This window comes from Oncorhynchus gorbuscha, linkage group LG14, assembly GCF_021184085.1.
Source record: "Oncorhynchus gorbuscha isolate QuinsamMale2020 ecotype Even-year linkage group LG14, OgorEven_v1.0, whole genome shotgun sequence".
Lineage (NCBI taxonomy): Eukaryota > Metazoa > Chordata > Actinopteri > Salmoniformes > Salmonidae > Oncorhynchus > Oncorhynchus gorbuscha.
In genome coordinates this window covers 12,815,191-12,831,026 of record NC_060186.1, presented here as the reverse complement: position 1 = coordinate 12,831,026, position 15,836 = coordinate 12,815,191, and the positions used below count along the sequence as shown (strand labels likewise).

Sequence of the window (15,836 nt, the reverse complement as noted above, 5' to 3'; positions counted from 1 at the left end):
GTAGTAGACCTTACAGTGAAATGCTTACTTACAAGCCCTTAATCAAAAATGCTGCGAAGAAAATACCTACGAAAAAGTAAGAGATAAAAATAACAAGTAATTAAAGAGTAGCAGTAAAATAACAATAGCGGGGTTATATACAGGGAGTACTGGTACAGAGTCAATGTGCGGGGGCACTGGTGTCGAGGTAATTGAGGTAATATGTACATGTCGGTAGAATTATTAAAGTGACTATGCATAGACATTAACAGAGAGTAGCAGCAGCATAGAAGGGGGGTTGGGGGGCAACACAAATTGTCTGGGTAGCTATTTGATTAGATGTTCGGGAGTCTTATTGCTTGGGGGACTAGACGCTCTGGTACCGCTTGCCGTGCGGTAGCAGAGAGAACGGTCTATGATTAGGGTGGCTGGAGTCTTTGACAATTTTCAGGGCCTTCCTCTGACATCGCCTGGTATATAGGTCCTGGATGGCAGGAAGCTTGACCCCGGTGATGTACTGGGCCCTACGCACTACTCTGTGTCGTGCCTTGCGGTTGGAGGCCGAGCAGTTTCCATACCAGGCAGTGATGCAACCCACCAGGATGCTCTCAAAGGTGCAGCTGTAAAACCTTTTGAGGATCTGAGGACCAATGCCAAATCTTTTTAGTCTCCTGAGGGGGAATAGGTTTTGTCGTGCCCTCTTCACAACTGTCTTGGTGCACTTGGACCATGTTAGTTTGTTGGAGATGTGGATGCCAAGGAACTTGAAACTCTCAGCCTGCGTCACTACAGCCCGAATACAGCTATCTGGGCCATTTACTCTGCCGTCGCCCTGGTGACAGCATCGGCTGGTGACAATCTGCCCAGCACCTCTTAGCAAACAGACACCTACACACATGAAATGAAAAATTGCTGTTCCTAGTTCCTGTAACAGAGACATGAATCCAAAGTAAACACACCTGGCTTCCTGCTGGTTGTTTATATGAAGTGCACAGTGGGGTAATAGTGGGTTATCTCTATGTCTTGCACGCTATAAGGGTTAGCAATACTATATTTGTTATCAATCCAATCACATGCCTGGGAATCCATTTGCATGACTAGAATAGAACAGCATAAAAGTCCACACTTAAAGTAGAAAGTGGAGTTGTTAGAGGCTTTGTGAATGTCCCAAATGCCACCCTATTCCCAACATTTGGGACACACCCTTTGTGTAGTGTGAAAGCCAACTTCATCTGCCTAGGGCTGCTGGTAGAACCCTGCAGGATAATTGTGGGATCCAGGTGTGTTTACTCAGGCTGAGCCAGCAAATGGTCACACAGAGGGAGCTCCACTCACTCATCTATAGCAGGGCCAGAGAAAACTGTCCCTGGCAGACATCTGTCACAACCAGCTAATCCTCCCTGACTCTCTCTTTCTTTGTCTTTCTTTCTCACTGTCTCTCCTTCTCTCTCGCTCTACCTTCGATTTGCCTCGCTCTCTCTGTATCTATTTATTCTATGTACAGTGGAAGCAATATTAAATTAGGTGTGTTAAACTCAACTCTTTCTCCATGTCTCCTCCAGCTTCTGCCTGGCTGCCCCAGCACCACCATGGCTGAGAGTCGAAGGGAAGCCCTGGCAGCGGCCCCGATGTCCACCACTGCCTCCACGGTCGGTGCCAACGCTACCGACATCCCCGGCACCGGATCCAGCGAGGACTTCTCCAAGCTCAAGAACAAGTTCATGAACGAGCTCAACAAAATCCCACGTGAGTCATATTAGTGGTTGGTGTCCCTTAACCTGCCTGGTGACAAAGTGGTAATTGGTTGAGTAGCTACTTCCTATAGACGTCTCACAGATTCCTCAAAGCACCCTTGGATCTGTTCTTTAGAGACTAATTGCAATCAACAAAGTACAAGTGGCCATTATCACTGATTGTGGATAGGGACTAATGGTGTTACTCAGAAGTACTGTGACTACTTTTAGAAACCCATTTGGCATTTGAGGTGACAAGACAACAAACAGCATTGTTTTGAAAGTTTTGTTTGTTGAGTATGTCTAATGTCCAAGGTTGTCTGTGTTGCTGGGCACCCTGTGTTTCTTCCCTCCATCAATACCCTCCCCCGACAGGAGGCACGACTACAGCATGTTGGAATCCTGACCAACTGTGAGCCCATCACTCCTATATAAAAATGTTCCACCCAGTGATTCCGGAGGAGACACTTGTCTTTGCCTGTAACGTCTGTGGAACAGTAGCAGTTAGTTTGGGACAGCAGCATCCTTTGTTTATCCCAAACCCCAACCTATCCAGGAAACGGCTCCCGTGAAAAAGAGAGGTTCTATTGCTTTAGCTCCAACGTGAATGACGCCACTTGTTTTATTATGCTGTCCTACATTCATAGCGCAGGGAGCCTGATTAGAGATTTATCTTGCGTCTGGGGAGGCTCATTTAAAACCAACAACATATTTGCTTTGGGAAATAAAGCCGTAGAAGCTTTAGACAGTAGTCCGTGGTCAGTATGTGCTGCCCTGGACTTTACCCCATCAGACCAGAGATAGACTTTCATTGATTGACAAGCGACAAACACTTCCTAGAAGTGTGTTGGAGCCATTGGGCGATCCAATGAAATTAGCACCACTGAGGAGCATATGGAAGCCATAATGATAATGAAGACACTGTAGGGGGGTGACTCTGATGTCCCCCCCCCCCCAATCCTAGCCAGCAACAGCTAACCTGGTGCCTCAGCACTCTCACAATGGAGTTGTGTTACCCTTCCAAAACACCCGGTCTTTCCTTCATTTCACTGTCTGTATTTGGCAATGGCACGGTGGCAACCAGCCCATTAGGCTTTGTAACAACCCATGTACCACCTCTCTCCCTAATTATCACATTGTGTGATGTGGACAACGACTAAATAAGGGGTTGTTGGGTGTGCCTCAGACAGAGATGCTATCTGAAAGCAGCCCCCGAAAAAGCCACTCCATTATAGTAGAGCTTAAATTACAGTTTTTGCTCCAGCACTCAGTCAGAACTAGAAAACGAGCAGCTCCGCTCCGAGCTCTGCCAGCCTGATGAATGCCCAACGACGTGTTTGTGCCAGGGAATATCGATACAGCTACTCCCAGTATTGGGACAGGGCATTAATGAATAAGACAGAAACAATTCATTGCCATAGCAAATGATTAATTGTGGGTATTTCTACATAGAAATCTATATCTATAAGACTTGACTCCTGGAGGTAAAGCTGAATGCACGGTGTTGTCAGAGTTGGGCATCTTGTGCTGTATCTCTGGTATAACTCAGTGGAATGCCTTGTGACATTAACAAAGATCCATGGATTAATCTCCAAGCCAGAAGCTCCTCTTCAGCCCCATCTGTTGGCTGCTGCTGCTAGAAGTGGCGGTTTTTCAAATGGAGTTGAATTTCATCCCTCCAAAAATCTTCAGTGTTTTCTTGATACATTTTCCCTTCTCAAAAGTATTTTAAACCCCCAAACCTGGTTTTAAAAAACAATTAAGCAACACCACATGGAACAACGCCTCTCCCCCATGTGACCTACTTGTTGTGTGTAAGTACTGACATGTATCTGTAACTGATAGATGCACACACATACATTTCAAACATTATTTTTTCTGTTACATATTCATCCTACCCCATTTGCAGCTATTGTTACACTGTCATTGTTGTTGTTCCCACAGTGGGAAAGGGCAAGGACTGGGGGTGCTGCTCTTGTTGGCATAACAACATGTAATGTCAAGGTTAATTGACCAACAGTGTGCTGTCACAATATATTAGTTTGTGTTGCCATGCCTATTACCCTGATACATCATCACCCCCCGCCCACTACTGTTGCCAGTCTATTAGATCCTTTGTATAATGATGGAAGGAGGCACGTATCTCCTCAGAGGACCATGGGTAATGTGATGACAAGCAGGAAGCTCCCCCTGTTCCCCGAGGCAGACCCCACGTGACTGATTACTATGGGCCCGTCCCATGAACCTCACCCATGGTGAAAAATATAACCGCTCCAACTCCCTCAGACTGCCTCTGCCCTGTGGCCGGAAACATTGAGATAGTATGGAAATCTGCCCCAAAACTAGGCAATGAAATAGAGTCCTTTAGCTTCCATTATTCCTACTCTGTGTCTCACCAATTTGACTGATCCTGCTCTATTGCCACACTGACAGTGGTTGTGTCTCTCAGTTGAGCATCACTTCAATAGACATCAGTGCACATAAATGTACACTATACTCAATAATATACAAAATATACTGTACATCAATGTTACTTTTTAACTCTGCATTGTTGGGTAAGAGTTTCACGGTAAAGTCTACACCTGTTCTTGTCAGCACACGTGACAAATACAATTTGATTTGAACAATACCCATGAATATACACATCAATAATATGCATCAATATTACATGAATATTCACATCAAAACACTAAAAGCAAAACACAATCATAGAAAACAAACATTATTCAGTAAAAAGGTCCTCAGTCATTTTGAATTGTCCCAGTGGCACCAATTCATCCAATTTTAGAGAGCCTTGGAGATCATTCCAGATGAAAAATAACAGATTTACCTACCTGTAACTCAGTGGAGATTGTAGGGATCTCCAGTTAGCCATCCCTAAGGTCTGGTATCTCGTACGTCTAGAAGTTAGTAACAATTAAGTAACAATGAAGTTATAAACAATGAAGCTACAGAATGCAGTGATGTGTACTGAACGAATTGTCTGTAATAAACACTAGTGCACTGTGATAAACTGCATCCAAAGGCTTACATACAGTGGCAGCTCCATTCATATAGGCAACATCCCCATAGTCTATAACCCAGAATGAATGTTGACTGAATTATTTGTTTTCTGCTATTTAATTCAAGTCATGACAGATTCCTTTAAAATAAGCTGTTCAATAGAGCCAAGAGTCTCTTGCAGATGAAGTTTGGGTAAAATGGCGGACTTTGTGAGAGGATTACCTTTCAGTTACTGTAACCTTTTCTTCTTCATCCACAGAGACTATGTCTGAAAAGATGTGTTAGAACCAAAAGTCCCTCATCCTGTTTGCATTGTTCCATGTGTCAAGAGTTCCATAGCCTTTGGCAGTCTGCAAGGTTTTGTTAAAAAAAAACCTGTCTGATAACTCATCTGTCATATTTCAATGGTCCCCATTCCAGCCGGTTATCAGATCAATTCTGTCTGGAAGAGAAAAAAATAAAGGTTTGATAAGAAAGCGGGCGACTCGGAGCGCAAGACAAATGCAGCTGGAGCCTCCTGGTTCGGAGCGAATGAGCCAAAAGGCCCTGCTGTGTCCTTGAAGGCATCCGGAGGACGTTGATATTCACAGCTGAAAGCCGTCTCATTGTGTGGCGTCGAGGCACATTGGCTGCCGCTGACTGGATGGTTTTTGACTAAGGCTGCATAAATGTGATTTGCGCCTCTACTCCGGAGCTGTGAACACCAAACACGCATTCCATCATCCAGCGCCTGCATCATTTTCCGTTCACCGTTGTGTGTGGCGAAACGAGAGTTAACTACCGCTTAAAGTTGAAGTGCAGTGCACCCGCTGGCGCCGCGGTCTCAAGAGAGAATAGACGCACCATGTAGTTAATTAGGGAATGCTTTTATTGCTTTCGGGGACTCAGTTTATTTTAATTAAGCAACACAAAAGTGTCTTTCAGTATTAGACACATGCCCAATAAAGTAGATTGGATTTTACAGCAATGGGCTGTGCATTATAACAGTTGTACCACTGATGACAACACATTGTAAATAACCACAGAAGGTGGCAGTACCATTTAAACATATTATATTTCATGATGCACAACGGAATCCAATTGCAGTGCAGTCTGCCTCGTCAAAATAATGCCAAATTTCACTGTTATTTTCGCGATCGTTTGTAGAAATGGACCACGGCGCAGCGGAAGTTGAGTTCTACATCATTTTTATGATAAAGTGAAACTTAACAAAGACAAATAAACAATAAACTAACAACGAACCGTGACTACAGAGGTGCTACGTGCACTAACTCAAACACAATATCCCACAAACACAGGTGGGAACAAACACTACATCAATATGATCCCCAATTAGAGACAATGATTACCAGCTGTCTCTAATTGGGAATCATACAAGTCACCAACATAGAAACATGAAAACTAGAACACCCACATAGAAAAAATTAACTAGACTTAACCCTCCCAGTCACGCCCTGACCTACTCCACCATAGAAAATATGGACTCTCTATGGTCAGGATGTGACAGTACCCCCCCCCCCCTCTCAAAGGTTCGGACTCCAGCCGCAAAACCTGAAACCAAAAGGGAGGGTTGGGGGGGGGTTCTAGTGTCGGTGGCGGCTCTGGTGCAGGAAGAAGAACTCTCTCATCCTGCGGATCCGCCCGCATCGGGGGCGGCTCCGGTGAGGGACGGTAAACCCACTCAGCTCGCGGATCCACCATCCCTGGTGGTGGCTCTGGTGCGGGCTGAAGAACCCGCTCATCCTGCGGATCCAGCCATGGACCCAGGCTGAACACTGTACCCGGACCAGACCCAGATGCAGAGGAAGGCTCCTGCCATGGAACGGGACTGGACACCGGCCCTGGCCTGGACATCGGTGCAGAGGAGGGCTCCTGCCATGGAGCTGGACTGGATGCCGTGTTTGGAATGTACATCAGCACAGAGGAAGTCTCCTGCCCTGGAGCTGGACCGGACACGGTGCTTGGACTAGGCATCGGCGCAGAGGAGAGCTCCTGCCATGGAGCTGGACTGGACACCATGTCTGGAAGCTCCGGAACGTTGACCCTCGCTGAAGGTTCCGGACCGTTGACCGTCGCTGGAGGTTCCGGACCGTGGACCGTCTCAGGAGGTTCCGGACCGCTGACCATCGTTGGAGGTTCCGTACTGTGGACCGTCTCAGCAGGTTCCGGACTGGGGACCGTCGCCAGATGCTCAGGACTGGGAACCGTCGCCGGAAGCTCCGGAATGGGAACCGTCGCCGGAAGCTCCGGACTGGGAACCGGAAGCTCCGGACTGGGAACCGTCGCCGGAAGCTCCGGACTGGGAACCGTCGCCGGAAGCTCCGGACTGGGATCCGTCGCCGGAGGCTCCGGACTGGGAACCGTCGCCGGAAGCTCCGGACTAGGAACCGTCGCCGGAAGCTCTGAACTGGGAACCATCGTTGCGTGGGGCCGGCACTGGTGGTACGCACCTCAGGGAAAGCGGGAGGGCGAGGCACAGGACCTACCGGATTGGGGAGGCACACTGGAGGCATGATGCGTAGGGCCCGGTACAGGTGGCACTGGACTGGTGACACGCACTTCAGGGCGAGTGCGGGGAGAAGGAACAGGACGTACTGGGCTGTGAAGGCGCACCGGAGACCTGGTGCGTATAGCCTGCATCAATGGTACCGGTTCAATGACACACCTCGCACGGCAAGTGCGACGAGCTAGCATTGGACGTACTGGGCTGTGGAGACGTACATCTGGGCGAGTGCGAGGAGCAGGCACAGGACGTACTGGACTGTGGAGGCGCACTGGAGGCCTGATGCGTGGGACCGGCACAGATTGCACCGGACTGGTGACACACTCCTCCAAACGCCTGCGTTGCCGCATACTCCTCACCAACAGCAGCTGCAAACGCAGATTAGGAAGGAACAGACAGAGTATCCCATCTACCACACAATGACATTACTGCAACGTATCCAATTTACCAGCAGAGACATTCTTCAATGGACAAAGGACTCGGTTGGACAAGACGGCCTTCCATCTACCACCAACCTACCGAAGCGCAGCTCAGAGTAAACAGTTATTGCATTTTCCTTTTCGAAATGGGCAGTAATTTAGAATGCATAAGATACTATATTTACGATAGCACAGCTTCGCCCTTTGTTCCTCATTCTTCCCGCTCTTTCACTCAAACCCAGCCCTTTTCTTTTGTGTAACAAGCTGTCATATCTGTTCTGCCCGCTAGGGACGTTTTACTTTATGAAGTAATTTGTAATCAAGTTATGATTTAATTATGTGTATGTGTAATTCTGTGTGATTAGTTAGGTATTTAGTAAATAAATAATTAAACGCAATTTTGTATTGCTGATTCAACTTGTTAGCCAGGGTTCGTGCAGATAACCAAGAATTTACAACTTTCAGATGAGACTGAATTAAGATGACTATTAATATTGACTGCTATTGATGTACAATATTACTAGGTCTTTAAAAGTTTATTCGGGAAGATAACAGCTCTATAAATATTATTTTGTGGTGCCCCGACTCTCTAGTTAATTACATTTACACGATTAGCTCAATCATGTAATATTAACTACGGATAAATTATTTTATAGAATAGCATGACATATCACTTAATCTGGCATAGCCAAAGACACGACAATTATATAAAGGTATCGATAATTACCAAACTAATGCAAAGTGACATATTTTTACCACTAAAACAATTATAACAAACAAGTTTCAAAACAATATTTTGTATTTTTCAAATGTTTTTCTTCAACAACTTTGTGAGCAGCAGAAAACCAGTTTTTCGGAGACCACAGCTCAAGGGGGTGAATTCAAAATCGGGTGGATCGGTGGAGATTGTCCCTGCCATTAGCACACCACTGTGCCAAGGCCACGACTGTAGATCCCAAAGATATTTTAGAGCATCACTCAATGTTTTTCCTAAAAGGAGAGTGCTTATCGATTTTGTCAACAGCGCATTGATTTTGTTCTCTCCCCCTCCCTCCTCTCTGACGGCGAGGAGGTGAGGGAAATTCAGTGAAGCGCTGGCGAGCCAAAGCCCCAGGGAGAATAGATCGTCATATATTTCTCCTGTGATGGTTCTTTCTACTGGCCCGCAGATATAGAGTCTTCAAAGTTGCACTGAAAGGTGACAAACGTTAGATTTACAATGAAGCCAATTGCCTCCCATTGTTCCATACGAATAGAGTTAGTAGTACCACAACAGGTTTCTGAGGAGTGTACAGAGAGGAAATGTACTATGTAATCTTTTCTATGGTCATAATTATTCTGTAATTATACTGAACAAAAATATAAACGCAATATGCAACAATTTCAACCATTTTACTAAGTTGCAGTTCATATAAGGAAATCAGTCAGTTGAAATAAATACATTTGGCCTTAATCTATGGATTAAACGACTGGGTTGGGGAGCAGCCATGGGTGGGCTTGAGAGGGCATAGGCCCACCCACTTGGGAGCCAGGCCCACCCACTGGAGAGCTAGACCCAGCCAATTAGAATGAGTTTTTCCACACAAAAAAGCTTTATTACAGACAATTCTCAGTTTCATCAGCTGTCCGGATGGCTGGTCTCAGATGATCCCCAGGTGAAGACGCCAGATGTGGAGGTCCTGTGCTGGCATGGTTCCACGTGGTCTGCAGTTGTGAGGCCGGTTGGACGTACTGCCAAATTCTCGAAAATGACGTTGGAGGCGGCTTATGGTAGAGAAATGAACATTCAATTCTCTGGCAACAGCTGTGGTGGACATTCCTGCTGTCAGCATGCCAATTTCACGCTCCCTCAAAACTTGTTTGACAAAACTGCACATTTTACAGTGGCCTTTTATTGTCCTCAGCACAATGTGCACCTGTGTAATGATCATGCTGTTCATTCGGCTTCTTGATATGCCACATCTGTCAAGTGGAAGGATTATCTTGGCAAAGTAGAATGCTCACTAACAGGGATGTAAACAAATACGCTTTTTGTGCTTATGGAACATTTCTGGGATCTTTTATTTCAGCTCATGAAGCATTGGACCAACACTTATATGTTGTGTTTATATTGTTTTTCAGTATAGCGTGGTGGAATTTACTCAGGTGGGAAAACTGTTCCAATTATCAGATCCTTCAGTGATAAAGTAAATGAAACCAGCCTGAATCTACCACACGGTCTCCATCTTGTGTTTGGTAAATATTGACAAAAACATAGTTTGTTTGCTGATGGGCCTGTTGGTGGCCCTCTCTGTTGCTGATGGGTCTGTTGGTGGACCTCTCTGTTGCTGATGGGTCTGTTGGTGGCCCTCTATGTTGCTGATGGGTCTGTTGGTGGCCCTCTCTGTTGCTGATGGGTCTGTTGGTGGACCTCTCTGTTGCTGATGGGTCTGTTGGTGGCCCTCTCTGTTGCTGATGGGTCTGTTGGTGGCCCTCTCTGTTGCTGATGGGCCTGTTGGTGGCCCTCTCTGTTGAAAGGAGGTGTGGGTTGCAGGGTGTTTGATGTTGGTGAGCAGAAGCTGTAATTATCCCACTTTTGTGCCGTGTGTGTGTGTGTGTGTGTGTGTGTGTGTGTGTGTGTGTGTGTGTGTGTGTGTGTGTGTGTGTGTGTGTGTGTGTGTGTGTGTGTGTGTGTGTGTGTGTGTGTGTGTGTGTGTGTGTGTGTGTGTGTGTGTGTGTGTGTGTGTGTGTGTGTGTGTTCTGTCGGGGAGAACTGCCTGACTCCTGTTGTTTAGATGGGCGTCTCTGTTTGTCAGCAGGCTGTTAGAGTGATCACTGTGCTGTGGAGCTGAGTGGCTCCCTGTCTGCCTGTGACAGCCCTGACTGGACCTTTCAGCTGGACTGTTTAGTCCATTCAGCCTTATATAAAATAGGGCCTACAGTGGGGAGAAAAAAAAACATGTCATTACATTCTCAATTAAAGTAACATAACAGTCCATGGCTGTTTTAGTATCCTTTGCAGAGTAGGTCACATCCACGAGCAATGCTAAGAAATTGACTGGCAACATAACAAAAACTCTCAAAGAAAGTTCTCAGAAACTGGCTAGTATGAGATGAATCTGAGACAAACGTGTGAATAGGAACTCTCTTTGAGAAAGAAGTGTCAAAACCCATCAACATGATGAGTGGTCATGCGATCACTGACTCGACACGGTCACGCTACAGTTGGTAACTCGCTCTCCAACAGGCCCTGCAAATTACCTCTACACCCTGACCCGTGTGCCCGTGATTGGTGTGAAAGTATCAGTTGTCAGAGAGAAATGTTTTGTTTAAATGGCAAGTGGAAAATACCAACCTCTGTTATTTCCACTAAATTGGCCGAGGATGCCATCGGGACGCTTAAAACGTCTCTCTTCGAGGGCAATCGTTAGGAGTCCATGTCTCGACTGCAGATCGGGGACGCTGCCACCCACCACTGTCGATAAAAGTCTCCCGTCTGCACATTACCTTTACATTTGAGTCATTTAGCAGAAACTCTTATCCAGAGTGACTTTCAGGAGCAATTAAGGTTAAGTGCCTTGGTCAAGGGCACGTCAGCAGATTTTTCATCTAGTCGGCTCTGGATTCGCCAGCAACCTTTCGGTTACTGGCCCAACGCTCTTAACCGCTAGGTGACCTGCCATTCCACATCCTTATGTCTTTCTCTATGTCCTCATTCACTCCAGCTGCTGCTGCAGCCGCTCTCTTCAACAAGTAGTCTCAACGTCCCGCCATCAGAGTCATTCGTCAGATGCAGGGAGATGGTGAAGAGGCATTTCTGGTCAGCTCGGGCCTAGTTTGAAACAGACAATGGTGCCATATCCTGGACGAGGCACTTTTGGTTGTTTGAGAAAAGAAGAGTGAGATCAATGGTGCGGTTTTCTTCATCCAGATATGGCCCCCGTCTTTGACATCATCTCGTCTAACCTTCAATCTCTCTGTGTGTCCCTCTCCAGTGCCAAATTGGGCCATCGTCTCCATCGCCTTCGTGGCCGTGGTCCTGGTCCTCTCCTGCTGCTTCTGCATCTGCAAGAAGTGTATATTCAAGAAGAAGAACAAGAAGAAGGGCAAAGACAAGGGCAAGAATGCCATCAACATGATGGACGTGAACGACGGTGCGAAAACCGAGGTAAAGACTTTGTACAACTGCCATTGAACGTTATTGATTAGAGTTAATAGTTTGTTAGTCAACAGTAGTATTTGATATTGGCAAGTTTTTTTTGTATTTTCTACTGCATCATATATACTGTATATAACTTACCTTTTACTTCAAGGTAAAAAAAAAAAAATTGTTATATACATTTTTATACATTGTGTCTCTTTCATTTTATCTGTGACTGACTGTAGCCAGAAATGACGTCACAGACTTGTATTACACTTACCAGGCACCTGTACATTGATGATTGAAACCTATAAATAAATGCATATACAGTATATGTCAGAATAATAATCTTCACATAACAAAGCGATTTCACTATACAATTTATCAGACATAGATATAGTTTAGGCCAGGGGTAGGCAGTCGTTTTGGCTCAAGGGCCAAAATTCAACGGGGGGCCGCACAGATTTTTTTAGATACTTTGTATCTAGTTTTAAAAGTTCAAGTGCGGCCTGTAGTATTTTGTTATAACCCAAAATAATTGAATGGGCCCGCGTGCCGTAGTTTGACCCGCACCTGGTTTAGGCCAAACTCTCCCCCAAGAAGACCAGTGGACACACATAACACACGACTTGTGTTGACATTGTTGCGTCTGCGATGACTCCTCCCCATCCACTCTAATTGCAGGACTGTTAAGGAAGTCTGTCGTTTATAATCGCCTCAGAGAGAGAATTCAATCTCTCTTTCTGTTCCTCTCAGTATTTTAATGTGTTAAGAACAATGAACGCTGAGTACGATATGCTGTATTGCCAGTGGTATCAACCCAGAGAAATGACATTAGCTAATTACCAGCGAGGGGAGTGAATTAATTCCGCCCTCCCTCTCCAACGCACACAGAGAGAATAGGGAACACACAGCTCTTTAACCCCAGTTAGAATGCTAATTGCATTAACGAAGGCTCTCAATCCCCCCCCCCCCCCCCCCGACAAAGTTTGTTTAATTTGCAGTCTGTCCACGCCAACACCGCTCACATCATCATTCAGGGACATTGAATTGGGGTAGAGGACAATGCCCTGTGAGATGATGTAGGGGTAGGGAATTGAATAGCCACACAGGCCAGAGATGCAGAGCTGTTACATAGTCTGATAAGGAGTGAGCTCCACAGGTTTCATCATCCCAAAGAGCTTTTGTTGAAATGCTTACAATTCTTTGATTTGTAGAGGCCTCTGCCTTGTGTAATTGTTCCTAGTGACAGTTGGTAAGCTTTATAATAACACTGATTTATTTCAAACTTGTACCCATAGAAATACAATGACTTCAATCTAGAATTAATAATATTTAGATACACAACTTTTCCTGTGCTGATTTAGGAGCTGCTACGACTACACGTCAAGCAATTAGGCTGCACACTGCCAATACAACACCCCTATTGGTTACTTATGCAACACACCTATTGGTTAGATATTCTAGAGGCGGGGCCATGGGCTCCCGAGCGGTCATTTCTCCTGGTGTGCCCAGACTCTTGTGTTAACTCCTGTGTGTGGTTGTTTTAATGTGTGTTTCTTCCTTCTATGTCCTCCTTATCTGTGTTGTGTCTGATGACTGTGCGGGATTGGCACTGGCGGTAGGTTCCCAATTGTTGTTGGATCCTCCTTAAGCCTGCTGCTCTGATGTTTTGATAGCCTCTTGACAACAACTTACTCCTGTAGAACCAAATATATGTAACTATGCATACAGTACATGTATATCTGCTCTATATATGTGCGCAGTCTTGCACATGCACATATATATGTATGAAAGAAGGCCTGGGCGCGCTTTAACAAGGTTGAACCACACTGATTCTTCATCTGGGGCCTTTTCAATCTTTGCTTTGCATTTCAAAACGAAGATGTGCCTATGAGCTAAAGTAGACTGGTAAAGATGCTAGGTTACTGCTTTTGAAACCGGTAGTAAGGTTTAGACATACAGTAGCTCTACGTTCACCTGAAGCATTCACCTGAACATACATTCACCTGAAGTCAACAGGCAGATTGACTTGACTTTGACTTAACCCAGTAAAATACCTAACACACATTGTGGGTGTTGAACATGGCTGTCTATTCTGCTATACTCCTCTCCTCTCTGTGTGCAAGCAATAACAAACAAACAATTACATTTTTTATAATTTTGCTTAGGGAAAAATTGACTATAGGTTTGCTTGCACCAGGAGGGGACTCAGATGGGCCGTACAAATTCCAAACAAATCAATGTTGTTCAGCCTTGATGCTTTCCCACCAGCAACCTGACCATCACCATGACAACCATGACAACATCTCTTATCAACACCTACCTACCTACTGCTGGCATGATGCTTATAGCTTCCATCGGCGTGGGGGTAACACATGCAGCTGAGGGTTCTGACAATGCCATTGTGTCTCCTGATGGGTGAATGATAAGTCAACTGAGAATGTGGGGGTCACAACCAGAGTACTGTTCTGTTTACTGAGAATGCCCTGCATGCAACAATGACAGTCTGACAATGTCTGACCTTTTGGAAGGCAACTTTGACACTGAATGTACTTGAGAGCTAGTTTTTGCCTCTTTAATCGCATGCTATAATAACAAACTGACTGCCCCCCTGCCTCGAACCCGCCTCTCCCCCATCACTACCAGCATCCCCCCAGAACCAGGCTAGCAAAGGAAAACTCACTCTTCATCTTCTTCCTCTTCTTCTTCTTCTTCACTCGCGCCATCTCTTGACATTTCCTTGTTGATTTGTTTTGCACCACAGACTGATCTTCTTGAAATAACATCAAGGGAATTGTCATTTGTGGTTTGCAGAAACGCTCTCTCTCTCTCTCCCTCTCATTTTCTCTCTGTCTCTCTCTCTTCCTCTCCCTCCCTCCATCCCTCCTCTGCCTGCCCACTACTCTCATCTTTTGGCTCTATCATTTGATCTCTCTCCCCCTCACCCCCTCAGACCAAAACACCCACAGATTGATTGAACCGCATCAAGGGTCCCGGCCCAAGGCTAGCGCATCACCGAGCATGTCCTGGTGTTAACAGCTGTGGTGTTTTAGTGCTTACTCCCCCCATTATAATCCCCCGAAAGAGAGGCAGCTTTTTTCAGGAGACGGGCCCGCTGGCACACCCGCTGGCAGGCCCGGGGCGGGGCAGGGCAACAGCCGTCTAAGGGGCTGGCACAGGCGGCACACGGAGGGCACTGACTGTTGGTGGGTGTCTCCTTCAGGCCTTGAAGGATGAGGATGACGCTGAGACAGGCCTGACCGATACGGAGAAAGAGCCCGAGCCCAAGGAGGAAGAGAAACTGGGCAAATTACAGTTCAGCCTGGATTACAATTTCACCGAGAATACGGTAAGGGTCCGCCTCTGATATCCAGTCTCACTGTCGTTGTCGTTGTTATCCGAAAGGTCTCTCCTTCGTAAGTATAGTCACCCCCATCTTCCTCTGTGGTTGGTCCATCGACTCATCAATCCATTTTTTTTAAACACTGAGAAAATGTTGCCTACCCAGGTAATGCAGAACCTACTCCTACTGTTCATTGTTGTATCACCACTGTTTATAATGAATGCCTGTAACTGCAGCATGCTAACCAAAGCTTATCAACTACACCTCACCAGAGGATCACGGTGGTTGGGTTGGTTTGTGAATGAATCGCTCCTCCTCTCGCAAACAATCTAATCTTGGGTTTTCGGTATTTCTGTTTTTTTTGTGTAAAAGTGCCTTCTTTCGGCCTTGACGGGAACACAGTCCCCTCTGGAATACATCTGCTGTATTTTTCCCCCCGTCTGGGTTTTAAAAAGCAGAGCGACTTGAGGAGCAGACCAACTTCCAGATGTGGTGTGACAAATCATAGAGGAGGGTGGAATGATAGTATGTTGACAGTTCTCTGTGGATTTCTTTGTCACTTTGGGTGAAAGTGTTCGCTGACCCGCCATATTATATTATCCACGCGTTCGGAACATTAGAGATTCTCCACATGCATCACAACTTTCCCCTGAAAGACACTCAAGCACTCCTTTTGTCCTTAAATGAAAATGCTTTAGCGAATGTAGTGACGGGTAACAGACAGTAATGATGC

General features: G+C 45.9%; 1 protein-coding gene across 4 annotated transcripts in view; it reads left to right on the top strand.

The window, feature by feature from the left end:
- Nucleotides 1-15,836, top strand: part of LOC123994457 (synaptotagmin-1-like) — a 215,048-nt gene that overhangs the window by 185,950 nt on the left and 13,262 nt on the right. For 3 of the 4 annotated variants that reach the window (XM_046297065.1, XM_046297066.1, XM_046297067.1), the window contains 3 exons: nucleotides 1,542-1,725; nucleotides 11,612-11,784; nucleotides 14,984-15,109. In XM_046297065.1, the coding sequence (XP_046153021.1) occupies nucleotides 1,569-1,725; nucleotides 11,612-11,784; nucleotides 14,984-15,109 (456 nt within the window). In that variant the 5' untranslated portion in view covers nucleotides 1,542-1,568. The remainder of the gene's footprint in view (nucleotides 1-1,541; nucleotides 1,726-11,611; nucleotides 11,785-14,983; nucleotides 15,110-15,836) is intronic. The other variant, XM_046297068.1, reaches the window with a different exon arrangement.